Here is a 27,757-nt window from a genome sequence, read left to right as displayed (position 1 = left end):
CGTGTATCATCACAAGCTTGAGCCACGTGATTTTATTAGGGGGCGGCAGTCTGAAACTAATGTACTGATTTTGTTTTGATTTCTGTGCGTGTCTGCAAGGATTTCATGTTATACCTAAGACAATGACTTGAAGTAATCAAAAAAGCTGAAACCATGTATCCGTTGTTTGAGCTAGTCCGCCTTATATCTTTTGGTCATGATGCCGGGGTGTCAAAAGTTAGCATTGAGGGATTTGCCTGGAGAGAGGTTGGGGAAGCAAATTTATTGGCTTTGGTGTGTTCAAACGGTGCGTGGAGGTTTAATCAGTTTAATATTAAATTAAGAAGTCATGAAAAAAAAAACCATCTGGGTATGATAGGGCCTTACGCGACTTACTTCGTCATAAATTCTCTAGATGCTCAATTCCAAACTATTGTTACGTTGTTGAAGTTAAATATGCTGGTTGAGGAATGGTGTTCCAAAATGTGGTGTTTTTGAAGCTGGTGACAGGGACTTGGAAATGTCTATGTCTTAATTTGGAACTCCCTTAAATTGAAACTAATATATTCACCCCGACCCCACCCTCACCCCACCCCACCCCACCCCACCCCACCCCACTATGGAAGTGGTTCCATTAACCACAGGTGCCCATAACCCGCAAAGTGGTGTCTATAAAGCAGTTCCATTCACCCTGGGTAAGAAAACCTGTGTCCATAACACGCAGAATGGGGTCTATATATGTATATGTGTGTGAGTACCGGTTCCACTGTGTGGCTGGTATACAAGAATAAAATTTAGATTATATTTCAACAATGATTATGGGACAATCCCCAAAATATATACCATATTGAAATAAAAGAAGAATGCAGGTGTTTTATGTACCTGTCAAAGGTCTGTCGACCGCTTTGGTGGCCAAATGGTTGGAGTCCACCGAGGTCAGGTCATAGCAAAGACTTTAAAAGTGGTACTTGTTGTTGCATCATTTGGCACTCAGCACTGATAGGTTAGAGCAAGGAAACAAGATTGGTTGCCCCAGTGTCAGTATAATGTAACTGGGTGGGTTGTCATGTCTGGTGTCCTCAGCAAGTTATGTCAGTCACAACAGAATTTTGGCTGCATGGACTTGCCCTGCCACAAGTAGACACAGTATATGTACACCTAATGGCTCCTATGACTGAAAAAAATTTATGCACGACATCAAACCCCAAGCATACATACCTATCAAAGTACATTCTATAAAAAAAACCAGGCTCTGTATAACTTACAAATGGTTTTGATGGAAAATTCTTAACACAACTAATTAGTGTTTCTAGATGTCATTCTTGTGAACGATTGAAGTTAATACACTTTGATAATTTATAATACCACAGTGGTTTTACCTGAATATAACCAGGATCTTTCATTCAGTATTTTAAATGTTGATAATATTATGTTTTTCAGGTTATGTGGTCTTGCGCTATTCGGTCAGTGGGAAGAGACCAGTAACACGGCAGTTGCCATGGCATGATGATAAACAAATTGTGTCCCTTTGCTTTGATCCTACAGCCACATGGCTGCTTATTTTAACATTACAGTCTGAGCTGTTCATTGTCCCAGCATTATCACTATTGGTAAGAATGGATAATTAAATGGATGCAGAAATGTGATTAAGTTTACTACAGAAAGTCCAGTTATGTTATGCAGCTAGCAGTTGGGATGTGATTTTGTGTTCAAGATTTTTTCCAGTTATGATTTCTAGTAAAACTGGCTAGTTTTATACAGAAAGATAAAATGCAAGTAATATTTGCTAACTGGTAGATCCATGTAACCACAAGGAAAATGTGAAGGACTGTAATCAGGAGGTCTGCATAAAGATTAATTATGCATTAATTGGTCATGTTTAGCATGATATTGGTGGCCTAGTGGTTAGCGTGCTAGTGTAGCACATTGATCCAAGAACCTCTCAATTTGAGGGGTCTTCATGGTTGTGGGGGTTAGCATGCCAGCACAGCACAATGACCCAGAATGCTGGCTTCCTCTCCAGACATATTTGGGAAAGTCTGAAGGCAACTTGTGGATAGTCGTGGGTTTCCCCTGGGCTCTGCCTGGTTTCCTCCAACCAAAATGCTGCCCGTCATCATATAGATGAAATGTCCTTGAGTACAGTGTAAAACTCAAATAAATAAATAATTAAATAATTGTTTGATGGCAGTCAATTTTAGGATGCCAGAAACCATAGTGTTAAGGTAAATCACTGACCAAGTTTATGTACTGATGAACTGCCCCATACATGTGTGACATATCAACTTACACTGGGTACTGGTGGAATACACAGTGATCTCAAATGAACGCAAGGCTGCACAAATGGGTCTACAAGAGCAATTGACTGTTTATTGCCACCTTATTCTTTATTAACATAGGCTACTATGTTCTTTTGCACATTATTATGACATCATTATATTTTTCTTCAGGACCCACTTGCACGAGTCAATCAGCTATGGAGACTTGATGACATCACTAGTTTGAGGATCCAAACATTACCAAGAGGTTGTTTTAAATATACATTGTACATCACAGCATTAATGTCTTTGTTAGTGTTGGCAATACGTTTTTATTTCCTAGTTTTGTGACATTTATCATATCATTTCATGAAATATTCGATCTTTTAATTGATTATAGCAATATTCCATAGCGTACTGTATTTCACCTAAAGTTTGGAAAGAAGCCAATTGGAAGGTGTATTGTTTCAACCATTTATGGATATTCAACAAAAAAAGCATAGAATAGAGTAATTAAGAGTTGATAGATTGAATAGAAATTCTGTCTAGTTGGATCTATCAGCCGAAAAATACTGTTGGCAGCTATCATAAAATCACGTCTTTTAGCCGTGTTAGTTTGTGAGAGATCCCACCTTATCACACCAAAACCTGTGTGAACTGGCAAGACTCCTCAAGTGCCAGTTGTGCTTATTCCTCTAGAATGAAAAATATACATGGCAAAATTTTTTTTTGGTAGACTTTCCTCATTTCCCTTAAGACCATAATCTTTTGTTGTAGAGCTCTTATTCATGTATCATTTAATGATCACCTGCTAATTTAAAGCACATTTATGATGTCAGGAGTGTCAAATTTTTCAAACTTTTCATATTTCTCATTATTGGTTTGTCCTTCAGGTCCATCTGTTGTGTGTTGGTGGCACACATTAGATGACTATCAGATTGCAATAGTTGGAACGAAAGTAAGCATTAAGATTTGATCCTTCAAAGTGTGAAATGTGTGTGCATATATGAATCTTTTGAAAGTCTAGTAAAATTTTGTAATTTTTCTTTTCTTTTCTGTGTAACAAATGACATAAAAGTGATTTGTTATAACGTTTATATTTCTGGCTGTTACTGCTAAATGCTCTTCATGTCTATGGTGGTATGTATTTATGAATAGGCTCATTTGTTTTGGATAGGAAAGTAGGCTGTTGTTTGTGGACTTGAGGCGACAGGATGTCCTGACAGAGATGTCCGTGAACGGTACTGTAAGCGGATTGGAGCTTGTTCAGGATGATGACCAGATGTCCACACATCTGCTGGTGAGTTACTGTCTTCCTCTTTTTCTTCATCTGACCATTCTGAAGTTAATGGATTACTACTGATGGATCACACCACATGTGTTGAAGACACAAAAGGTAACAAGGTAAACCTACATATGTGTGAGAATACATTGTACATACCCTAATTTTCACTGCAACTAATGCATGTTTTTAATTTGCTTTTGGAGACAAAACTACAGTGGTTGGATTGACTAATTTCATAGGTTCACAGAAAGTGTAAACTTTAGCAGTCTACACAGAATAATGCAATCAGAATTTGCTTGAATGAACACCTTGCTAACATGTGAAAAGGTTGAGGAATTACAATCTATAATACCTGGACTGTGAGGACTGTGAAATGTATGATAGTACAGTCTGTGGTGATCCGATAGACTCAAACTGTGACAGGTTTTGGCAGGGATAAGACCCAAAATCGGACAAGATGTGAGAGTTTGACTTGTAAAACAAAGAATGTGACAATTTGACGTGTAAGATCAAAAGTGTGACAAGCTGTTACAGTATGACCATGTGACAAGATGTGACTTTTTAACTTAAGAAAACTATATCTATAAGACTCAAGTTGTGACAGGGTGTGACAATGGGACTGTAAGATCCAAATTGTACAAACTGTGACAAGGTGTGACAACGTTACTTAATTTATTGTTATTAATCATTCACACATTTAGAAATACTGCAAATGTACTCCAATGTGATTTTGGCAATATGATTTCTACATAGAAACAAAAAAATGTTTTTATTTGAAGAAAAGCATGTTTTGATATTTCAGATTTCTATGAAATAGTTTATCTGTTTTGTTGATTTTTAGATAACTTTGGATAATAATGAGCAATGGAAGTTGTTGTTGGAATGTCAGACGTGTGCAGCAAATTGGAAGAAGATCCAGGAACAGGATTGGACGGATCTGGGATATGATCATGTGGACACAGCCATTGTCAGTGTCATCAACCAAACAGGTCACAAGTTATTCAATCTGATTTAAATTTTAGACAATTTGTTTTTTAACACAGCAGGAATCATACCCGTAAGGGCTTGTTTCATCCTTTCATATCTCACGATGCCTCATGCAGCACTCAGAAACAGATTCTTTTTAATTGTGCAAATTGACAAAATGATTTGTTTTTTTTTTTTACTTATACAAAGCTTTTACAAATATCGAAAACTGCATGCCAAACAGCTGTAATGAAGAAGGGTGTTCACCCTTATTATACATGTCAATGGTGTAGTTACCTCTTTCGGAACAATCAGACATATTTTAGTGGGCATACATGCTGTGATTAAACTTGTTCATGACAATTTTTGTGATAAGTTAGAGATACTTCTCTTGCAGATATGAACAAACACTTGTTTTACCCTCTGAGATTTTACCAGTTTACCTCACCTGTGTACTTGAGCCCACAGTACGCCAAAGGACGGCATTTTATCTCTGCTCACGATGGCAGAAGTTGCCAGTATCAGGTATGGTCAGCCTATGATAAATAAACATTTAAAAAATGGTTTTTTTAGATGAAACTTTCAAGGAGAGCTCTTAAAAGCACTGTAGTGTTTTGCAGAATATTTGTTATAAATTTTGGGCTGCACAATATTACTCTTAGTTTAGATTATCAGAAAGTCATCAGTTCTTTGTATGATATTTGATCTAATCGACATTTTTAGATGTAATTTCTTAAGTACATGAAATTGAAATCTTTTGAAAATATCTTTTTGAATGATTCATATATGGACACATAAATGTACATATCCATTACAAATTTCATAAATAAATCATATGGTTGTTAATGATATGATTCATTTTATTTAGATTTGCTTAAAATTCACACTATTTTTTGCAGATTTTGGACAGTGGTATGGAGCAGTCTCCGTTATTTGTGTATCAGGTTCCTTTGGGAGCTGACAACCTGATCTTCTCAGACAAAATCATTTTTTGTACCACCAATGTGGGTGGCAAAAAACTTAATATTATTTCTAATCAGAGAGCTGAAACCTCTATGGCTGATCAACAGGTATGTATCATCTAATAGTGAATGCAATAGCCTGTAGTGTATGCTTGGAAATATGTCCTAGAGTTAAATATAAGTTTTAAATTTTGTACAGTTAACATAGAAATAATGCTGTGCCTGTTGAAATTATTCAGATCTGTGAAATGGTGTAAATCATATGCCTCTTTTTCATATACCTGGCACTGCTAAGGAGCAGTAATTTTGCAGATTGGAGGAATGCAGATTTTTGTATGTACCACTTTATACCCAAGCGGGGTCCATTGAAATGATTTGTCATACCAAACCCCAGAATCACAAAGTGATTTTAGACTTAGTCAAAGTTTCAAACCTTTAGCTTGGTATGTTCCTCTCCTCCATTTTAGCTGAAATTTGTTTTACACTAACTTGCCCATAATTTACATTGTGAAGCAATATTTTGACCTTGTTATTTAAGAAATAATAATTTTAAAGTGATTTGAAATTTTGACTTAAGTCTAAAATCGCTTCCTGATCCTGGCACCTCAAGTACTATACTTCCTTGGGTCAGCAATAGAGTTAGTAAGTATGAAATCAATAGAAGGAATGGTTATGGACAGATTTTCCATCCTTTGTAGTTAAATTATTGAGATAAATATATAACATATAATGTAGTCAACACACAATATAAATCAAACTGCCATAATATAATCCAGTACAGTGTAGGTTTATTTTGCAGGTTTTCAACACGGATGCCACCTTTCAACAATTCACTCTAAGGCAGGATGAAAAACTACTGGCTGTTCTTAAAAAGTCGTTCCCTTTCTACTGGCACGAGAAGAGGGAGGAAGAAGAAAAAGCCAGAGTGTCTCAGTCAGTGACAGGAAGCCAAGATGTAACACTAGATGAAGGGGCAGACAGCATTCGTATTACAACTCACACGGTTTTGGATGGCTGTATACTGGTGTCAAACTCAGCCGTATATGAGTGTAGACCAAGGTGCATTAGTATTTTAATTAACTTACTGTGTCTTTATTTGCATTGAATAAGTACATGGTGAGTGCACTTAGGAAACATATTTAACCATATGAAAAGAACTATGACTGGTGATTCTAGAGTGCAGAAAGAACATAAAAGAAACAAAATAGTTTTAGTTATTATATTATACAACTTCTATACATATATATTTCACACCTATTGCAGAAAACTCTGAAAACTAAGTTGGAAGGAAAAATTAATAAGTACATAAAGTTCAGCCATTTTAATATGCGAGATTATCACTTATATGACAAAGCAGGATAATTTTAATGTTGTTACATCAATAGAACCCAACATTCATATGTACTTGTAAGTATTCATGTAAGAAAAGTAACACCTGTAGGCATGACTCATAATCTGATAAGTTATTTAATGTCCTGTCTAAAGTCAGGGTTTTTTTCAGGGTTTCCCCAGAGAGGCTATTTTTGGATTTTGCTATTCAGCAGAGCGGTCCATCAGTAGCTGAGAATCTTGGGATAGGTCTTGGGCTTGATGTGAACTCACTGTTTGAATTGGTGGCGGAGTACAAGTTGGCCAAACAGGAGTACAGTCAAGCTATCAAGCTATACCAGCTGTCAAAGGTTAGCTGCTTTTGATTAAACTGCCATGTAATATCCCTGTGAAGAAACTGTGATGTCCAACACAGAAGAAATCATTTAGTTCAGGTATAAAATGTTCATAAACAGTGTTTACACTGTATATAATATGAGAACTGAAACAATTATTCAGATTATTGGTATATCCAACAGATTGGTATACCTTCATCAGACTGCTTGGTTGAAAAAACACTGTGAGAATTTTTGGGGGGTTCAAGTACATTTGAAGTTCACTTGACTATGTCTTTATTTTTAGTGCTCTCATGCCAAAAGGGTGGCAAGTTTTGCACGTCATGGTTGCATCCCTGAGGTTATGACCTATCTGAAGCAGGTTTTGACCAATCAGAAATCAGATGTTAACACTGGTGAGAAGAAGCTGTTGGCAGACATGGCACTCTACTGCTTTATCCATCAAATACAGGAAAGTGGAAGCACCAGTGCAGCTCCTCTCCGGGCCTCATTCAGGTGAAACAAATTGCTGTTTTATTGCGTACATGTGTGCTACTTTTGATTTGTGTATTTATTTCATTGGTGTCTTTTGTCATATCTGAGATGGTTTTAATCCTCTGTCCATTTATTAACTAAACATTGGTCAGGGGCTGATTGACTGCAGAGAGAACAATGCTGGATTTGAAGGAGACAGTGAGAACCTTATTGGAATATCCGCTATTTTTTTTTTTGATGCCATAAATGCAAAAAGCTTCCATCCTTAAAAGATTGGAATAAAGTGATGATAGGTTGTATTATTTTAGGGATTTCTTGATGGGCAGTTTCTCTTACAATGAAAAGACAGCCCTGGAACTTCTTGCAAAACATAGATTGAATGACCTGCTGCTAGAGCTAGCAAAGGTGAGTTATCATTTTATTTATTTATTTATTTGATTGGTGTTTTACGCTGTACTCAAGAATATTTCACTTATACGACGGCGGCCAGCATTATGGTGGGGGGAAACCGGGCAGAGCCCATGGGAAACCCACGACCATCCGCAGGTTGCTGACAGACCTTCCCACTTACGGCTGGAGAGGAAGCCATCATGAGCTGGACTTGAGCTCACAGCGACCGCATTGGTGAGAGGCTTCTTGGTCATTACGCTGCGCTAGCGCGCTAACCGACTGAGCCACGGAGGACCCAGTTATCATTTTAGGGAGTCCACTTATTTTCGAGCAGTTATGGCGACAGAACATATGAAAGTATTTTATATGCCAGAAGGCTGATTGGTTCGCTTTGAAGTCTGTCATACAGTTCACAGTGACTTCATGTTTCTTTTTGTAACTGATACTGGTTATAGTTGATCATTATTTGGCCAAAAAACAGCATAGTCTGTTTAGTCTGATAAGAATAACTTGTCCACTTTAAAAGTTGTAAAAGAGCTGTTTTAGTGGTTAAATACGGCCATTAACCGATCACTTTGCCAAATAACTATGGGAAATGCAAAATTCATTCAGGAACAAAGATAGTTATCTTAACTTGTAGAGAGGTATGTACCACTTGTAAGAAACGTGCCTCTTGTCAGAAGTCCACTGTACCTTACAGATAATGGTTTAAACCTGGTAATACCTGTGATACACCTGTGGACACCTACCTCTTGTCAAATAATTACTGTGTCTAACACATACATATGCAGACATAAATTCCCAGGAGCCTCTCACCAATGAGGTCCAGTTAATTCTGGCTTCCTTTCTTGTCTTATATGGGAAGGTCCACCCTCAGCCTGTGAATGGCAGTTGGTTTCCTCAAGCTTTATGCCTTGTTTTCTCCCGCCATAATGCTGACTGAAGTTCAAGTGAAATTTCTTCGAGTATGTTCTAAAACTCCAATCAAATAAATAAGTAATGCAAAGATTTTTATCAGGCAAGAGGGCTTATTCTGGAGGCTCTTCAGTTGATGGCTGATGATGGCATCTTTGATATTGGAACATTGTCTGCAGGGGCCTTAGTCACGAGGGGTTTTGGCTCACACCTGGCAAGAGTCAGTGAAGGTGAGTTGGCTCTATGATGAAATGATCTTCCCCAAACTTATATTTTTGTACTAGTAACGATAAGTATCACCTTATTGAGATAATGTGGGATAGTGACTGTGTTGTGGCTGTGGCGGTGTCAAGTTAGACTTTTTGCTTAACCTGTGCAGGAAATATGCTATGTAAATGTGCATGTACATATCTGTTGATGCGTATGGTTGCATGTCATTCTAGTTTGCTGCACTCAAGGCCAGGGTATGTTTCAACGGGAGGAATTTTTCTGTTTATCAACCTTATATTTACCAAATGCTATCTTTTTCTGATCTCTAGCGAACAAGCTACCCTGGATTCATAGAAGTTACCTGTACTATACCTGTATGTGCGAAAATAAGAAAAGAACTTTTGATTGTAAAATTTGGGAAAACTAAACTACATACTTTCAGGACAGGACACTAAGTTTTGTCTTGATATTACAGTATATAATGAGGTGGGCCTCATTAGCTGAAATAGTTAAAGCATTGTCTACTTGTAACCATCAGGCTCTTGAACAATGAGATCATCTTTCATCTTTCATGCAGGCGCCTTCTTGGATTGTATGCCCCTGGAGGACATGACAGAGTTACTGTCCATTAGGCCTCAGCTGGCAGTGCAGCACATGGACAAGTTAGAGCCCGTTCTACCTCAGCTTAACCAGGAACAACTCCTGAAATTGGCCCAAATCTTTGACCCCTCCAAACCTATGATCAGAGGCTACCTGATCAGGGGTCAGAGATCAAGGACACGGTGAGTATCAATATCAATCTGCTGAATGGTACATTTTATTTTGGCCAAGAGACTTTCTCTTCAAATAGAAGCTCCAGTAATTGCTTACAATGAAAAATACAAAGGACCTTCGTGGAATTCTGGCCAGTAATAGTTTAATGCATCCAAAGAGGATATTATTATAATATAACTTGCAATTTTAAAGTCATCATTTATACCACTTTGATAGCCTGATTTTGATTTGATTATTCTCATAGTGGAATGAGAGTGAATAAGTTGTTTGGTACCTAATTGTTAGAAACATATGCTCAAGGGGAAAGACTTTCAAGCATCTGTTAATTCTGAATTTCTGTGTGTATTCTTTACTTCAGAACGACCAGTATTAGCTCTCTGGCATCTTACAGTGGTGAATTTGGAGATAGTTTGTCTCAGGTATTAAAATGTTTGATCAGTGTTCCATTACTGCTTAAATGGGCTGGTATATTGTTCTCTTTTTGTTGCAGTTAAAACTACAGATCCCTAGTTAGCAGTTTATAACGTGCCGCAGATCCATGTCTAGTTGGAGGTCCACCATGCTTCTATGCAGCCACAGTACACGGCGCTCTGCCTCTAAAATACACTTTATTCGATTTGCTGTCCTTTTCTGCAAAACAATACTGCAAATACTTTAATGGGCTTGTTGTATTGTATTCACTGAACAAAGCTTCTGATTGCAGAATGACTTTTTTCCCTCCAAATATCGAAGAGTAATCATAAAATCAGAAACCCTTGTTAGCCTCATAATTCCTACTGCTAAAGGAGGTTTCTGAGATTCTAACATTCATCCAACCGCGCATAAATAATGAGCAACCGTGGATCGACAAGCTCAGATCAACAACTTTGCACAACAATTAAACTTGAACGTTAGACCATTGCCAACAGCATGCCTTGTTTGGGTCGGCTGGAGAGGAAGCGTCAGTCCACCCACGAGAGACTAGACGCACAGAATGAGTGTATTCAATCTTTTTTTTGCGAACGGGCCGAACACAATTCTCAAAGCAACAACAACGACAGCGTGAGGCCTCATACTCACAAGTCAATCTTGTAGGATAAGAGAATCATTATATAAAGTTCTCCTCAAGCAGACCAGTCAACACTATTCAAGAAAATGATTTTTGTGTAATTTTAAAAAAAAACCATTTGAGTCTAATGGTATGAATTTTACAAGTAACTTTATTGATTGACTTGAGTGACACAGGACCTTGTTTTGTTTCAAATGCCTTTCATACCTAATACTATTAGTCATAATTCCTGAACATATAACATTCACATCCATGGTGCTATGTCTAATTGATTTAGTGGTAATCAAAGAAAATAAAACAAATGAAAAAGATATATGAAAAGAACATAGATAAAACAATTTCTTGCTGTTTAGGCCTTAAGTTAATAGATTGTCTGCTAAGGAGTGCTTTAAAAATGTTCTTTCCCTTTAAGAAATGAATTTAATGTGATACTTATGCAGCATCTGTAAGCAAGGTTTACATGTATGTGAAAATATCCATTTTTTTTTACCGGTGGAGGAGCTCCACATATATTCAGTCTATTGCTGAAACTAGATCTAAACTGGTCATGAATTGGAACACAGCCATCTCCAGTGATGGCAAGTTTTTGGCTGTCAAGGGGGAGGGGCCGTGTGCACTCAGCTATTATGGCTAGGACACTCATCCCTCCTGCCTTTCATATACCCTGGCTTAAGGTCTGAAGTAACTTAATTCTACACAATGTTAAGTCAGGTATGCGTGTCAGAGTTAATGGCTAATGGACACTGCTAGGTGATTATGTATTATTGTAAGTAGTATTGATCCAGTTTAGTTTCCAATGGCCTTTCCTTATTTTTTTTTGGGGGGGGGGGGGAGGGGGAATATTCTGTCACTTCAAGAATTTGGCTCTCCTGTACAGTGAAACAAAGCAAGAATAACTCTATCATATGCAGTGCTTTGTTCAATATATATATTTTTAAATTTTATATTAAATTTTTATTTACAGGATTCCAATGTACCAGATATCTCTAGGTTGATTCACTTCTTTCTCACTGTGATCTTGATACTGAATGAAAAGCGCAAAAAAGCAGATGGTGGTAAAGCACTGACGACCATATTGGATGAGTCATTATTGGATACTTCAAAGGTACAGGTACTCCTTGAGGCCTTTTAAGAATGCCTTTGAACAATGCTTCTCATTCTGACTGAATTAGGATACAGTGTACAACTTCATGATTTGAAGATTTAGTCATTAATCCAGATTGAAAGCTTTATAAATATTTGATTTGTCCACCACTTCTGTTCTAAAAGTTGATGGGTGACGGTGTGTAGAAAGTAAGTAGAAAGACTTTTAGAAAATTCACATATTTGGACTTATGTCGATTGGCTGTTTTTTAGGAATCTGATGACTCACTGCCTGAAGAAAGGAGACTTTTAGCCTTGCAACCATGGCCCATAGGCTGTGGTCAGAATCATGCAGCCATTGTGAGGAATGGAGATGTTTACACCTTTGGAAGGTCACAATCTGGCAGGTGTGTTTGTACTTTTATCAAGAAATGGCTTTAAACCAGGATTTTTGTCAGGTGTATCTGGCAAAGTTTGGTGGTTTAGTCAGTTGATCAGTTGGTTCTCCAAATATGTACATATAAAGTGAAATATTCTTAACTGCAGTGTTACAAGCACTAACCAAATAAAAAAATTACTTTTGTGGGCTGTAAACTGTTTCCGTTAGAATGTTTTCAATGTACTTTTACTGTAACGTCGTTGTGTCCTTAACGTGAAATCATTTTCATGAGCTGGGAATGGAATGTTTGACATTGATGAATGCCATGTGCTTGCCACGCCTCCATCAAAATTCATTGCTTTAAATTTGAATAAAGTAATTTTTATGTTACTTGTGTGTCTTTGCACACTATTCTTTACAATAAAATTTTATGTTTCTTGTTTATACATTTATTATTTAGACTAGGACATGGAGATCTTTCTCCCGAGAATGTTGCATGCCCAATAACTCGAGTGGAGTCTTTGCACATGCTCCAGATTAAGGTGTTGTCAGTGGCGTGTGGAGGGGAGCACACTGTCGTTTTAACACAGCAAGGGGTGAGTAACTCTGCTCATCCGCAGCACATGAAAATAAGATATAATGATTAATTGTCCAGAGTAATTTTATAGGGCAGAGAAAGTTGGAGTACAAGCCAAAAGTATAAATATATGAAGATGAATCGTGTTAGCTTGTCTGACTCATTCAAATCATGTTCTAGGTATTACTTGCATCCAGGAAAATTATCATAGTTCTGTAATTGTTCTACACTTTCAAATGTTTGCAAGATGTTTATTCCAGCATATTCTGAAGGCATTATCTGTGTAGGCTAATAAAATCATAGTTTTTTTGAAACCCTGGATTTGCACTAACCAACCAACGTAGTTTTGTCTCCACAATCAAATCAGGAAGGTGCATAAACCACACTGAAAGTTGCCCTTTTATATGTGAAAATGTTGAGGAATTTGGGGTTAAGATAGACATCTATCATAATCCCAGGTACATGCATCTTTATTGTATTTTATTCAGAAAAAAAAATTATGCAATTACTGATGTTGCACTGTGATTTTCAAAATGTTGCAGTTGAATTAAAATGTCCACAGTTTTGTGTTGAAGACCTCAGGATAAAAAATTAATTACTATTTAATTTAAATATTTAATTAATTTATCAATTTGCTATTGTTATTAAAGATTTAGAAGCTAAAAAGGCATGAACTGAACTGAAATCAGATAATAGCTAATAAAGTTTAATATTATATTGTGTGGCACATCCTTTTTTCTTACACAACATGTCACCTCTCTTTCTTCTCATCAGGTGTATAGTTGGGGCTCATCAAGGTATGGGCAGGTTGGTGTGGGAACGTCAAATCAGACCTACAGTCGCCCGATGTTGGTGGAGAAGTTGACAGACATACAAGTTGTTAGCGTGGATTGTGGACAGTACCATTCACTTGCCCTCACAGCTAGTGGATTGTGAGTAAAAAAAAAGTATTAAATTTAAATTTATATAAAACACAAGACCAAAATTAGGATTGACATTAAGGCTTTATGATAACTATAAGACTGATAATGCTATGCAAAGAATGCGGGCCTTGTACAGTCTAGGGACAGTGATCCTTCTTTGTAAGTATGATATGCAGTGGAGTATGTTCCTTTGGGGACAGTACAAGTGAACATTACAGTTAACTGTCATATTGACATGTACTTGTAGTGGTCTGCAGTTCACGGTCCCCAGGGGACAGTACATGTGAACATTACAGTTCACGGTCACTTTGACATGTACTTGTAGTGGACTGCGTTCCACGGACCCCTGGGTACAGTACAAGTGAACATTACGGTTTACGGTCATATTGACATGTACTTGTAGTGGACTATGTTCCTTTGGGCCAATGAGGACAGTACAAGTGAACATTACGGTTTACGGTCATATTGACCTACTTTTGTAGTGGACTATGTTCCCTTGGGCCCCTGGGGAAAGTACAAGTGAGCATTATGGTTTACGGTCAGGAGTCTCTCACCAATGCGGTCGCTGTGAGTTCAAGTCCAGCTCATGCTGGCTTCCTCTCCGGCCATACATGGGAAGGTCTGTCATCAACCTGCGGATGGTCGTGGGTTTCCCCTGGGCTCTGCCCGGTTTCCTCCCACCATAATGCTGGCCGTCATCGTATAAGTGATATATTATTGAGTACAACATAAAAGACCAATCAGATAAATCCCTTGGGCCCCTGGGGACATTACAAGGAAACATTACAGTTTACGGTCATAATGACTTGTGGTTCAGACAGTTAGTTAGTAGGTGAGCATTACATAATGACATGTGGTGAGCTTTGGTCCATGTTAGTAGGTGCGATGGTCATGACTGATTGCATGGTATATCACACACAACAGGTAATGATTGACATGAAACACCATAAGGGGGAAATGAAATTATATGCCTGAATGCAACAGGCATAAAATGATACCAAATAATAAGAGTAACGAAATTCCCCAATAATGTAATAGACATAAAAGGTTACACAGGCTATACTACTAAACCTGAGAACATCTTTCAGACATAAGGCTAAATTATAAAGTAACCCTATACTCCACTTTCGCTCTGATGTGTTTTTTTTAATTTAATACGGAGTGTGTGTCCGTCTGACTATGTGATTAATCATGTGATCTGACACCCCTATGCAACCTGTTGCACCCCCAATACAAAAACTTACTGGAGTTTCGTTAACCCTAACCTAGCTAGAATGCGTGACTAAAACTTCTCTGGTGTGAGCATTGCCCTGTTTTGTTGGAAATAAGGATTGTCTTGGGTGTTCCCTACCTACAATCTGATCGAGTATTCAATGTAAGCGAAACAAAGGTTGTAGCTGTTGTAGCTGATGAGCAAATCTAATGCATGTACTTGACAAATATAATCGGCTGGTTGTGTACTTCAAGCCACAGAATTTGAAGCTGAGCTGCGAAATAAATCAGTGTGTCCTAATTTAATCTAGGCAAAGTGTCACTATTGAAAACAGTGCATGGCTAAAAATCTTAATAATGCAGAAAGTCCTGTTTATAAACTAAGTGGGTGTTATCACTCATGGTTTCTCGCCATAATTCAGTGTGATATGGGCATGGAATTGCTTGTGCTGTGAAGTTTATCACCAAATTCTGCAAAGCAGACAGAGAAATGAGCGTACTCTTTGTGTTGGACAACAGTTCTGCACAAGTTATAAAATTATGTACAGCTTGACAACACACCCTCACCCTCATCGCGTTGACTGGATGATGGCCGTGCACTTTGACCTACCGTTCTGAATGATCTGTACTGTTGTTACATGTCACAGTATATGACTATACATTTCCTCACTAATTACTACCCCATAGAAAAGCTGCTGTGACCAAAGAATATATTACAGCGTATGAGGCTAACCCTTGTTATCTTTGATACTTGAAATGTACCCATGCCATGTAGAAGTGAACCATTCACCTCTTTACCACCCTGCATATCCTACATCTGATTCACGAGCTATGTACGATCTGAGCGCTTATGATGGCGCGGGTGTCAGTGAAAAAATAGGTGCTTTCCATTCCATCTCTGCAAGAAACTCTACCACATTTAAGATATCTGTGTGCATCTGCACTCAGCCTGACCTTGTGATGCAACTCTTTCACACTGGTAGCTACTGCTAAGAGATATGACATATGCTCTTTCTGGAATAATAACTTTGCTGGCAAAATTAAGATGGCCTAATAGACTGAGTAACTCCCTTCTAGTGATGTGAAGCACGGGTTTGACCTGCGGATGGTCGTGGGTTTCCCCCTGGGCTCTGCCTGGTTTTCCACCCACCATAATGCTGGCCGCCATCGTATAAGTGAGTACTACGTAAAACACCAATCAAAAAAATAAATAAATAATAAATCATTGTTCATCTTATGATTATATTTTGGAACTCTTCTGTGTTAGAGGTGCACTTGACATGTCCATGAGCAAATTGAAAGCAGGCTTTGCTTTCACAGTCAGACTTGCAGATTAGATAATTAGACAGTGATACCTAACAGCTACCACTTTCTACCATATGTCAGAGTATTCAAGTCACAGACAGTCATCACCACAGTCAATCAATAAGTGAAGCAGCACTAGATAAAAGAGCGGTGGAAATCCGTCCTGCAACAAGGAGGCACATTACATACACTCAAAGGATTCCTTTGTCGTCATATGACTGAAAAATTGTTAAGTACAACGTTAAACCCAAGAACTCACTCGCTTGTGACCTCTGGTTCTGCTTTAGTTGATAGCAGGTTTCTACAATCATACTTCTCATGGGGAATATTTTTTACACCTGTATGAAAACCAAACCTCAATCCAAAAATCAAGTACTTCACAAAACTATGATCCGAATCAGCTGCTGTAGACCCTGCTCTTAGTTATCTGTGTAAATGACAGTAGATACATTTGAGTGGTGCCTGAAATACTCTGTGCTTGCTTGCTCATCTGAATTTTGTGGCTTGTGGATTACTGGCATTGGATGAGAACATAAATCAGGCATTTCCAGTGTAGTTGACTTTTGTCAGGTTTACCTGTGTTTGGGCATCTACTCAGAGGATGATCTTGCTTGATTTACACTATAATTGGGTACTGCGGTGTCATTAAAATTGTTTGAAAATTCTCTATTATTGTAATTTGTTCTGCTTCTACCTAGAGCATCGACACCACCCTTAAACCTATTTGTGTGAAGTTGCTTACCTCTGTACCCCATTATACTAGTACACTATTCCTAGTTTCATTATAACTATAAGTCTGTGGACAAAAACGAATGGCACAACTGTTGATAAATACCACAAGCATTAGCTTTTACATTTGCAAACCATATGGTAAATGGTTTATTGTCCTGTATAGTCTCTTTTAATGTTTAAATCTCTGATCCAACATAGCTACAGCCCTGGCGGAGAATGCACGGAGTATTCGTGGAAAGTAGTGCCATCAAAATGACTGGTAATATCTACTGTGTCCCTGGTATAAATGTCCAGCTTCTCTGTAACCGAGGATCATTGTTTAATTTAGATGATTCACCTTTACTGACTACAACCCTAGACTGATCTAGATCATTCATGGTTAGTATTGCAATATTAACGTCTTTCCCTTATATGATAGCGTGTCTGGTTTGCGGTGATGTTCTGTGAATTGTCTATGTTATAACGTTGGCCATAATCATTCCCAAAATGCTGATCAACGTGCCTGGCTCTGCTGAAAATTTTTTTTAGATGTTTCCCCCTTTGTCAGCTTTACAGGGAAATTAGTTGTGACTTGCTAAATCCAGAAGAAGGTATTATGAGACCAATGCCAGACAGCTTTGTTCTTAACTCACATCTGGTTCAGTTTTTCTGGCTTATCAGGGTCCCATGCTGTTGTAGCTCTAGTATCCTGGCATGCTTGGCTAACCCCTGCTAAATTGGACCTGACTCTTGGTTTGCCTAGACCTAGAAATGTATCGAACAGACCTCCTGATGGGCATGCTGAGAGCTTCAGTTAGCTATTTTCCTTCAAAGTTTTTCTTTTCTAGCATTCAAATTTGGAGCCACATTAGTTTTTAACCTTGTCTACCCTGAGCAGCAGATTGCAATGTGAACCAGTCTTTGTTGCCTAAGAGATTAACTCTTTTATTGCTATTAAAAGGTAAAACAAAAGTCCTACTGTACTATGTGACCTGTCAAAAATGTTGGGCAACTATTCACTTTAACATGGGTGTGTGATTCACAAAAAGGAATATAGAGTAGACAAAGGATGGAAAAAACTTATTAGCTGAACATTTGTAGACTTGAGAAATTGGTAAAGAAAAGAGGTATGTTTTATTTGTGCCTCTGAAACATGGTGAGTTAAGTCCTAAGTAAATTAATGTCAACAAGGGCTTAATTGCCTGACATTTACCACAAATAACATGCTACAGTTGCATTGTTTTTAACTTTCACAACAGACTTGAAACTCTGTATTGTTATGGTACGTTGTTCAACATCTGGGAATCTATTTTCTCTTTAAAACTGATCATCTCCCTTATAACTTTTTGAAGAAAGAGAGAAAATTTTGACAAGGCCCACTGAAAATGGCCTTTAGTTTAAAACAATTGCATATTTTATGTGAGGTAATGTCTTGTCACAAAAATACATATAGATATTTTGGAAAATGCCGCACAAATTTTTCATTTGTTTACACATGTCTTGTAATATGTCTTTGGTAGAGTATACAGCTGGGGATGGGGTGTGCACGGTCAGCTGGGCCATGGCACAGCAGAGGACTGTCTTGTGCCCACAAAAATCTTTGCCTTGTCCTCGAAGATGGTGACTCGAATTTCAGCTGGTTACTGCCACACAGTCATACTCACAGCTGAGGTATATTTATTTCAGGAAATTATTTGAGATGGCTTGTCTGAAGCCTGGATTTGTTGTTTGGCTGCATACTTTTCTCATTTTGTATCAAGATTTTTGGTAATCCCTGGACATCTCTCAGTTTTAGTGTGGTCAGGGTATAGGTTGGAAGCGAAAACTTCATTTTGTTTTAAATCTTTGTATTTTGATACCACAGCTTTTGTGTCTTGAAGACTGGGTTCTAAAGAAAGGAGAGAATGAAAAAAAGAGTAAACTGTCATTGAAACTTCTTCTTTAACATATTTCTCAAATACTCCACAGATATGTGAGAGCATGGCTCACACAGATTTTATTGACATTTTTTTTCAGGGAGAGGTCTGGACATTTGGATGTGGCTTGTTTGGACAGCTTGGTATTGGCAGTGCGAATAAAGATTCCATCCCAAAACGTGTGCGGGATATTCCAGGAAAAGTCACCCTTATTGCCACAAAATACTTCCACACGGTGCGACTCTAATACAGCTGTGCTTTCCTTGTAATGAGTGTTTTTAAATCAGAATTCTTGTTTAATCAAACCAGTCTATGTCTGTAGGGTTGAAAGTGTGTGTTTGTGAAGAAAGAGGTATTTATATTCTATACATGTTATAAACACATATTCAAATGATTTTTGTTTAGCTGTGGAGGTTTTAATTTGAATACTGATTTTAATTTGAATGCTATCATGTTAATATTTCAAATGGGAAGAGTGTCTTAGAAAAGTGATTAAGATACTTGCCTATTAGTTTCTATGACACATAAATTGTAAGGGAGTTGAATCCAGACCTGGATTTAAGAGTGAATTTGTTCCTTAACTATCACTGTTTGTGGGAGGTGGGGGGGGGGGGGGGGGGGGGGGGACTCGGTGGCAATTATTGGTTAGCGACACTTGAGCTGTATTTGGTTTCTTATAATCCACCAATGTGGAGTGCATCTCTTTGTCATATGTGGAAAAGTGTGTCAGTAACTTACTTATCTTTAGTTTAACCCACTCCAGATTTCTCCAATCCTAAAACTTGCTACAATCAAATAAATGAATAAATAAATATTCCAAATTTTCATATTCATGGCAGATAGTAGGAGTTTTGATCACATGTTCTTATAGGAAAGTTTTAAACTTGCAGCTTGCTCTTTTGGCTAATAACAAGCTGTTTACATGGGGCTGTCATCCAATGGCGTTGCGACAAACAGCCCACATGATCAAGCGTCACAGGCAAGGCGCTGTTGGTCATCATCAGAAAGGTGTAGTGGAGAAGTTCATGCTGCCATACCTTGTCGACACCTCATATGTCCACTCCAAGATAACACAGGTATTTGGAAGGCTATTTAAGGATTGAGGCATATTTTCACTTTGTGAGGAATCTATGTAAGGTGCTTGTGCTCATGAATAAAAGTCTGAACATAACAAATGGGAAAATAACTTCAGTTGTGTAGAAGCATACATGTTTGTTCTTTTATGTCTTTATGACATTTGTAGTATTTATGTGGTTTGGAATGCCCTTGAAAAGTATGTTTTAGGTTCTTATCTACATGTATGTACTATTTATTAATTTCCATCTGTTGAAGAAAAAGGTTAATTATAATTGCAACTGTTTTTGTATTGTTTAATTTATGGTATAAAATTTGAAGAAAAAAAAATCAAAAGAATGTCTTTATTGAGATAAATGTGGTCAAACTCAAAATTTGACAGAATCATTGAAGGATTTCAGCTGGTAAACAGTCATCAAAAGATGTTCATTTTGCAGTGAATAGTGACAGATACATATTTTTGTCTGCAATATTTTGTGTCATACATCCCATTTTTCCTATTTCAGCTGTCTTGTGGGAGTTTACACAGTGCCTTATTGACTAGTGATGGAGAGGTATACATGTGGGGCAGGAACATAGATGGACAGCTCGGAACTGGAACAAGACAAGAGTCGGTAAAGTCTGGAAGGAACATTAAGCGGAACAAATGGCGAACCTCTTAAAATTTGGGTGGTAACTAAGTTGAATGTTTTGCCTGATTCTGAGACTTCGTAAGATGTATTTTCAGGTTTGTTAGGATGCTGGAAAAATGTATTTTTATTGTTATACCTTCTTTTCCAGTCATAGCATTTACAAAATATGCAAAAGTTTTGTTTTATTTGTTGTTTGATTAATTGCAGTATTGCTGTGCTTTTCTCTGGCAGCAATACCCAGTGATGTTAACAAGCATCAATGACAGGAGTATTAGTCACCTCACCTGTGGTGGAGAGTTCAACATTGCCATGGATACAGATTTCCTTATTTGGGTCTGGGGCAAAAATGAAGCAGGTCAGGTAAGTTTTAGTGTACAAAACTGGGTTAATTTTTCGAGGAAGGAGTTAAATGGTGTATAAATATGAAGATTACTATATGATAGCATACCTTGCAATCATATTGCAGTATTACTACTCCATGTACCCTGTTACCTGTTCTGATTTGACTGTTGCTTACATCTTTGTTTGGACGTGTGTAATTTTTGAACTGCTTTCCTAATTTTAAGTAACAGACATAGACAAATACTCTGGTTTAGATGAAGGTTTTCCATGTCTGGCTAGGCACAAAATATGTGAGATTATTACCAGTTTCATGTGGATATTGAACGCTTGGCGTATGCCAGAACTTAACTCAACCCAACTTTTGTGTCTAGTTTTTAGTTATGTGACACTTATCCATGTTCTTCCGTTTCAGTTGGGTATAGGCCGGTCTGAAGGACAAAACAGACCTCACCCGAGCCGACAATCCATGAAGAAAAATCCTTCCACCATGATGTATGACATTGTGCAGCCAACAACTCTCAAAGGTGTCCCATCTGTACCCATAGCAACATCATGGCAGCGTGCAGTGCGATCTATTTCAGTGGAAAGTTCAGATTCTGAGTCAGGACTTTTGGTAAGCAAATTTTTTTTTTTTTTTTTTTTTAGAAAAAGGTTTTATGATGAACATTTGCTGGATTATCTTTTCCAAAGGAGAATTATGCTATATTGCAAGAAATTTAATGAACACATGTATATATAGAAATAGCCAGAATAATTCTTCAACTTTTTCAGCCACCTCTGCAACCAATATTTTTAAACATTCTGACAGAATTAAGGGGGTAGAGAAATAATTTGATTAGTTTTTTAAATATTGCGTCTTTAGTGAGACAAATGAATCATTTTAGTGTTATTTTCATATTAATTGTATGCATAAATTTCACTAAGAAAAGTACTTTAGAGGTCAAAAAGGTTGAAGATTGAAGACAGTATGTTATACTGCAAGAAGTTTAATATATATGGGAAATAGCCAGTATAAGGCTATAATCAATAGATTTTCACAATATTTTTAAGATTTAGAATTCAGAGTAATTACGGTAGCCAAAAGGATCAAATTATGGGCACATTCTTTATTTCAGTGGTCAGTTGAGAGCTATGATGAGCGTGACCCACAAGTCACTCTGCCCCAGCTGGACAAGATGACTGACCCACCCTACAGCCCCAAAGTACTGGCGATAGTGTTGGAGGTCAGCAGTTCTTTGTTTTACCTTCAGTATTAGAACTAGAACGAAGTTTTCCATATTGCATTCCAAAATAAGTAAGAAACATTAAGACTGAATATGTGTATATTGGAATATGGAAATAAATGTACTCACACTCCCTTGATAGTGTTTTAGAGTGATGGCTGGCCTCTTCCACAAAGCAGTTTTTGATTTGTCAGTGTTGAAAAGTTTAGTGTAATAGATGTAGTGTGTCCTAAAAAGTTTGAATTATGACAGCTTTTAGTCATCTATTAATACCTGATAGACTCATTCAACTTCAAATATCTTGAAGTCCACAAAGAGGTATTTAAATGAGATTTCAAACTATTGATGTCTCAAGCAGTATTGTGGAATTGGCCCCTGGGTCTTAATAAGACTAGTAGACAACCTGGGTCCTCCACAACACACACAGTGTTTCTGTTCTTGTAGTCTTTAGGAGAACGGTGTAACCTGCAGAAATTGTGTAGAGACTGCCTGGATTGCGAAGACTGGGCGTCTGCCGCTGAAGTACAAATCTACCAACAAAATTATGCTCAGGTGTGTTAGTTTTACACTTTCTTTGCCTAAACTTGCTCTTCTTATAATGATGATGATAGTAGCATATAGCTGTCTTTCTTTGAAGGTAAAGAAAATGAATGTCAAGGGTGACTGACCATATAGTCAGTTTATATGCATCTCTCCAATAACTGATTATCAAAGCATTACTGGTACTTCACCATGAGGTCTTACCACCCATAGTTAATTGCCAGAACTAATAACAGGTGTTACCTTTGACTTCTCTTCAAGACAGAAGAAACTCACTGTGAGTCTGCTATAAATATAGATGGATTTATTAATGATACATATGTAATAGCCATGTACATTGTACATGTATGAATGATTTAGTTGTAATTTAAAGCTGAAAGTTAGAATATTAGCCAATCGTAATATTTGTCTGAGACCTGTTATTACCATGCCAAGAGAAAGGTGATACATATTCGTTAACCAGGAGTACATTTTCTATGTAACTTTAAATTATCTTATTTGACAGTGTTACATGTAGCTCAGTAAAGGCAGTCAATATTGGGAATGGGAGTATGAAGCTAGGCTCATCTCACCCCAGCAGTTTTAATACATGATGGGTGTGGCATTTAAAAAAAAAACCATTTTGAGTGACCTATTCAAACATAATATAAATTTTAAGTAATTACCAAACAGGCTCTAGGATATCATCTCCGCCATTTGTCTGACCAAAGGGAACACTTGGGCAGTTTGGAGGAATTTCTTAATCAGAGTCGGAAGGTTTTGGATTATCATGTCAGGTAAATGTGCATCTATATACACATGTATATTAAATACATAAACATAAGTCTATGATTTTCTACCTGTTAACATGTTAGGAATACGGAACTAAGGCTGGGACGTGTTTGGCCATTGGTGTACGTAGAGGCAGCTGACAGATGGGTAGTTGTTGGGTGGAGCTGGTTGAGGGAAGGCCATGTGCGGGATGGCTTGTTTTATGAGTTGTATATGTGTTCATGTCGTGAAGTAAAGGCAGAAGGTCTAAAACATGAGTGCGTCATTTTGTATTGTGTTTTAACACAATATACTTAAAAGCCTATTTTAAAATTACATGGAAAGGTCTTCCAGTAACCTGTTGATGGTCGTGGGTTTCTCATGGGGCTTCGTATAAGTGAAATATTCTTGAGTAAGGCGTAAAACACCAATCAAATAAGTAAATAAATCTGAAAAATACATGTTACCATTTAATGTAAGGTAATTTGAGCTTGAGTTTAAAGAATAAATGAAAATAAGTACATGTATTTATCGGATTTATACAAATTGGTTAAAAATATATTGGGTTAAACATGTGCAAGAGGGATCTGTTCATTTTATTCTTTTCAGTCTTGATTTATTTATTTAAATTTGAAGAAGAGACGATATAATAGATTTTTTATTTATACTGTGATAGGCAACTGAAGCAGTGTCCTCTAACTGATCAACTGGAGAGGATGAACTGGCGTGTTGTGTTGCTAGAGGTTAGTGACTAGGGCTCAGCTTCAGACTGTTCTTTGGAGTGGAACATACAGAAAAACAACCATAATTTTAAGGAGTTTTTCACTAACTTATCACCCAGATAAACTCTAGGTGAACAATCACGTAGAATTTTAATTTCATGACATTGATAGTAAATGAAATAAAAATGACGAATTCTGTCTACCAATCACCCCTCTGTTTTACAGTTCCTACAGCAGACCACTTTGTTCATGAAAATTTCCTTGAAATTTTAGCTGATTTACTGTGTTCTTGTTCATGTGTACTGGTAACAGAGATAGCATATATAAATTTAATCACTGTTGGTGTAAAACTCAGCATCAGGAATCTTTGAGATTCCCCGTTTCGCACTAATGCTCAGCTCTTTGTTGGCAATAAATGGTTGACAAAGCTGACATGGCTGTTCAGGTGGTCTAACATGAAGGGTGTAATTTTGGAGATCTCTTTCTTTCCAATCGAATCACAGAGGTGTATGGGTGAAGATTGTGTTTCACTTGTGCCAAAGCTCAGTGGTTTACTTACGTTTTCCCCATCTGTGCAGCATTCTTCAGTGCAGCATAAGGAGCCTCCATGGCTAAAGGGTTAGCTTGGTAACACAGCACAATTACCCTGGAACCCTTCACAAATGCAGTTGCTGTGAGTTTAAAGGATTGGTGTTTAGATATGCTATTTATTCATAATTAGCTATCCTTGTATGTATTGTTAAATTGAGTGTAAAAAAAAACATTGGAAAAAAAGTACAGTAATCTGAGTAATATGTCATTAAAATCACGAGCTAATGATGCTGGGTTTATGCATTTTTTGCGCCGAATGACTTCATACAAGTCCAACCTTTACGAGCTATCGGAGCTTCGCCATGTATTTCAGTGTTCAAAAAACACACAAGTGACAACAAGCACGTCAAATTTCTTGACGAAATTGTTTGCTGTTCTGCATACGGTTATGAAAAGAGGTCGTTGAAGAACCCTGGAGTTCTTGAATGTCTCTTTGACACAGGCTATCCCAATGGCTGTCTCTCCTGTGGACCAGTGAGTGAACTTTTAACAAATTGTGAACTGTACAGTAACGCAATGGCCGTTTGACGGCGACCGGCAATGCTAGTGGTTTCTAACCGGCTACAGATGACGATTAAACCCGAAAACAGTTCAAGACTAATCATGTTGCTTGACTAATCAAGAATTTATGACTGGGATAGAAATACTAGTTGTTGATTAAAATTACTCATCAAAGGTGCGAAAACGATTGACCTCTTTGAATATTGCTCAGGATTACAGCCAGCCTTCCTAATACCTATTTGACGCGCTTGGGTAATTCCGGCCATAATATAACTAGGAAAATTAGATAGCTGTAAGATTTTTTTTCAGTATTGCCTTGATTAAATGCACGAATATTAATTCCCACGAACCCATTTTTGAAGTGAATCCACTCTGGAAATAGAATGATATTTATTGTGAAGCGGACAGAAAGAAAGAATAGTAAATATTTAATCTGAAGTGTAGACCTACAGTGTAACACAGGCTGAAGCTAAAGCTTCCCAGTTCGTATTGCCAGTGCGGTTGGAAATGCCTGTACGAAGATCAAATTCAGCGTCTGAAAACTGTGAATCTGAAGTCTGACCAGAGATGCCAGTGTCATAAATCTGAACTGGACTATGGGTTCAAATTAATACGGCAGTATATTTGCTTCTGGGTCGCTAGAATCCATCTCGAAAATAACGTCTGTATGGATACGAATTCCCAGGTTATACAGGCCTGCTAGACGTGTGTTGGCCATCTATGACGTCACCCGCTGAGCCTTACCGGGCGGCCGGCTGAAGATCGGTGGGAGTAGTAAATCTATCGTTTTTGACGGATTTAAAGTCATAATTAGCTTTCTCAGAGATCCCCTGGTAACATACTGTTAAACAGGTAATAATCTTCATACTTAGGACAAGTAGATAAATCTGGACACTATTCCTTTAAGGCCATCCTACGCTGGCGTCCTTACCGGTCGTAGGTGAGCATGATCGTGGGTTTTCTCCTGCCATAATAAGTGTATTTTGTCATCTCATAGACTATACTGGCGTGGCCCTTCTTTGCGCTGTTATGAAGGGAGGGGTCTCTCATAAATCAGATGTAGATTTGTTATTTTCTTGATTTACCTGTATTTGTCTATCCTTTACATACCTGTCAGGTGATGAACTTTTGGGAAGACAATCACCTCCCTGTGGCACATCTTGAAGCTTGGCTGCTTTTCCACTTGGACACATTTGTACAACCCTTAAGTCTTATGTTATTCAGGTGAGGCGAGGTTGTTTTGTTGTTTATTATTTAACCGAACACGTTATTCATAATGATATGTTACCGGGTTTATGTATTACACAGTGTTCCAAAACAATTAAGTTACAGATCAAGGTCAGACTTCGAACCGTTTCATCAATTTTATGACCATTTTTGTTCTTTAGTGGACACTGATAGAGCTATATTATGTCTGACAGTTCAAATTGGTATTTTTGTTCATATTATTTTAAAGTCTCTCTTTCATTTGTAGAGCTGAAGAACAAAATCACTCCAACAGCATTGGTATTCCAAAACGCATCCGAGGCAAGATGAACACAACTTTCCAGCTGATGGTGCTATCCAAGTTCTTAACACAGATTCAGACTGAAGAATCTGCCGATGAGGTCTCTGATGTCTTTGGGGAGTGTTTAGCTCAGTCTGGTGATTCCCAACAAGCACTGCCGCTAAAATCTGGTGATAAACTTATCCCGTACGACAGGCTCTGGCATGAGGTGTTGCAAAATGTCCGAAAGGACTGGGACATGCACAACTATATTTATTTGACAGCCCGTGATATTGACATTCTTCAGTTACAAGTCGGTAAACAGAAAAGCCAGTCAGCTTCTCAAAATTCACATCAAGATTCTAGTGACACTGTCAAGGACGGGGATGTTGTTGTCTTTTCTTGTGGACATAATTATGCTAACAGTTTCTTTCAAAAGGAAATTGTTCCAGAATTGAATCGTGACATTGGTATAGGTCCACTTGCTCTACCAAAAACAGCCACACTCCTAACCCAGTATTATAACAGAAGAGATTTTATTCCTATGGCATGTCCTAAGTGCGTGCTGACCACTGTGCAAGCCATAAAATAACTCAACATGTCTTACATGGCACTTATCCTAATCATCAAAACCATTTTTGAAATGGTACCATGTCTGTGATGCTCTGAAGGAAGATATGGTGTAGAATGAGATTGCAGCTAAAATTGGAGAGTGGTTTGAAAAGGCCTTCCATATTGCTAGCTTACCTGTGCAATAGATACAAATTATTTTGATTTATAATCAAATACAAAAGTACATATATATATATATATATATATATATATATATATATATATATATATATATAATTTGTGCCTCTTTTAA

At 37.6% G+C, this 27,757-nt stretch overlaps 1 protein-coding gene across 1 annotated transcript; it reads left to right on the top strand.

Moving 5' to 3' along the window:
- The first annotated feature begins 33 nt into the window (after positions 1–33).
- LOC135470577 (uncharacterized) lies at positions 34–27,648 on the top strand. Its single transcript, XM_064749599.1, has 31 exons — positions 34–286; positions 1,420–1,589; positions 2,430–2,505; positions 3,131–3,195; positions 3,415–3,537; positions 4,364–4,511; positions 4,886–5,013; positions 5,388–5,558; positions 6,250–6,509; positions 6,952–7,129; positions 7,401–7,609; positions 7,897–7,993; positions 8,997–9,123; positions 9,681–9,885; positions 10,236–10,296; positions 11,890–12,030; positions 12,282–12,415; positions 12,848–12,983; positions 13,739–13,896; positions 18,636–18,786; positions 19,132–19,266; positions 19,922–20,107; positions 20,612–20,719; positions 20,969–21,097; positions 21,492–21,692; positions 22,195–22,302; positions 22,747–22,854; positions 23,515–23,618; positions 24,269–24,335; positions 26,524–26,630; positions 26,881–27,648. Exons 1-31 carry the CDS (start codon positions 154–156, stop codon positions 27,482–27,484), a joined length of 4,728 nt encoding a protein of 1,575 aa, XP_064605669.1. The 5' UTR covers positions 34–153; the 3' UTR covers positions 27,485–27,648.
- Positions 27,649–27,757: the final 109 nt, after the last annotated feature.

This window comes from Liolophura sinensis, chromosome 7, assembly GCF_032854445.1.
Source record: "Liolophura sinensis isolate JHLJ2023 chromosome 7, CUHK_Ljap_v2, whole genome shotgun sequence".
Classification (NCBI taxonomy): Eukaryota; Metazoa; Mollusca; class Polyplacophora; order Chitonida; family Chitonidae; genus Liolophura; species Liolophura sinensis.
Note: the sequence above shows the minus strand (reverse complement) of the source record. Positions and strands in the feature narration are given on the sequence as shown.

What these genes read in the sequence shown, in the direction of transcription:
- LOC135470577 (XM_064749599.1), top strand. Translation starts at nt 154, where the DNA reads ATGTATCCGTTGTTTGAGCTAGTCCGCCTTATATCTTTTGGTCATGAT. An exon ending in GGTCAGAGATCAAGGACACG is followed by an intron (nt 9,886 to 10,235) that starts GTGAGTATCAAT and finishes TCTTTACTTCAG; the next exon opens with AACGACCAGTATTAGCTCTC. An exon ending in CCACAAAATACTTCCACACG is followed by an intron (nt 19,267 to 19,921) that starts GTGCGACTCTAA and finishes TTAAACTTGCAG; the next exon opens with CTTGCTCTTTTGGCTAATAA.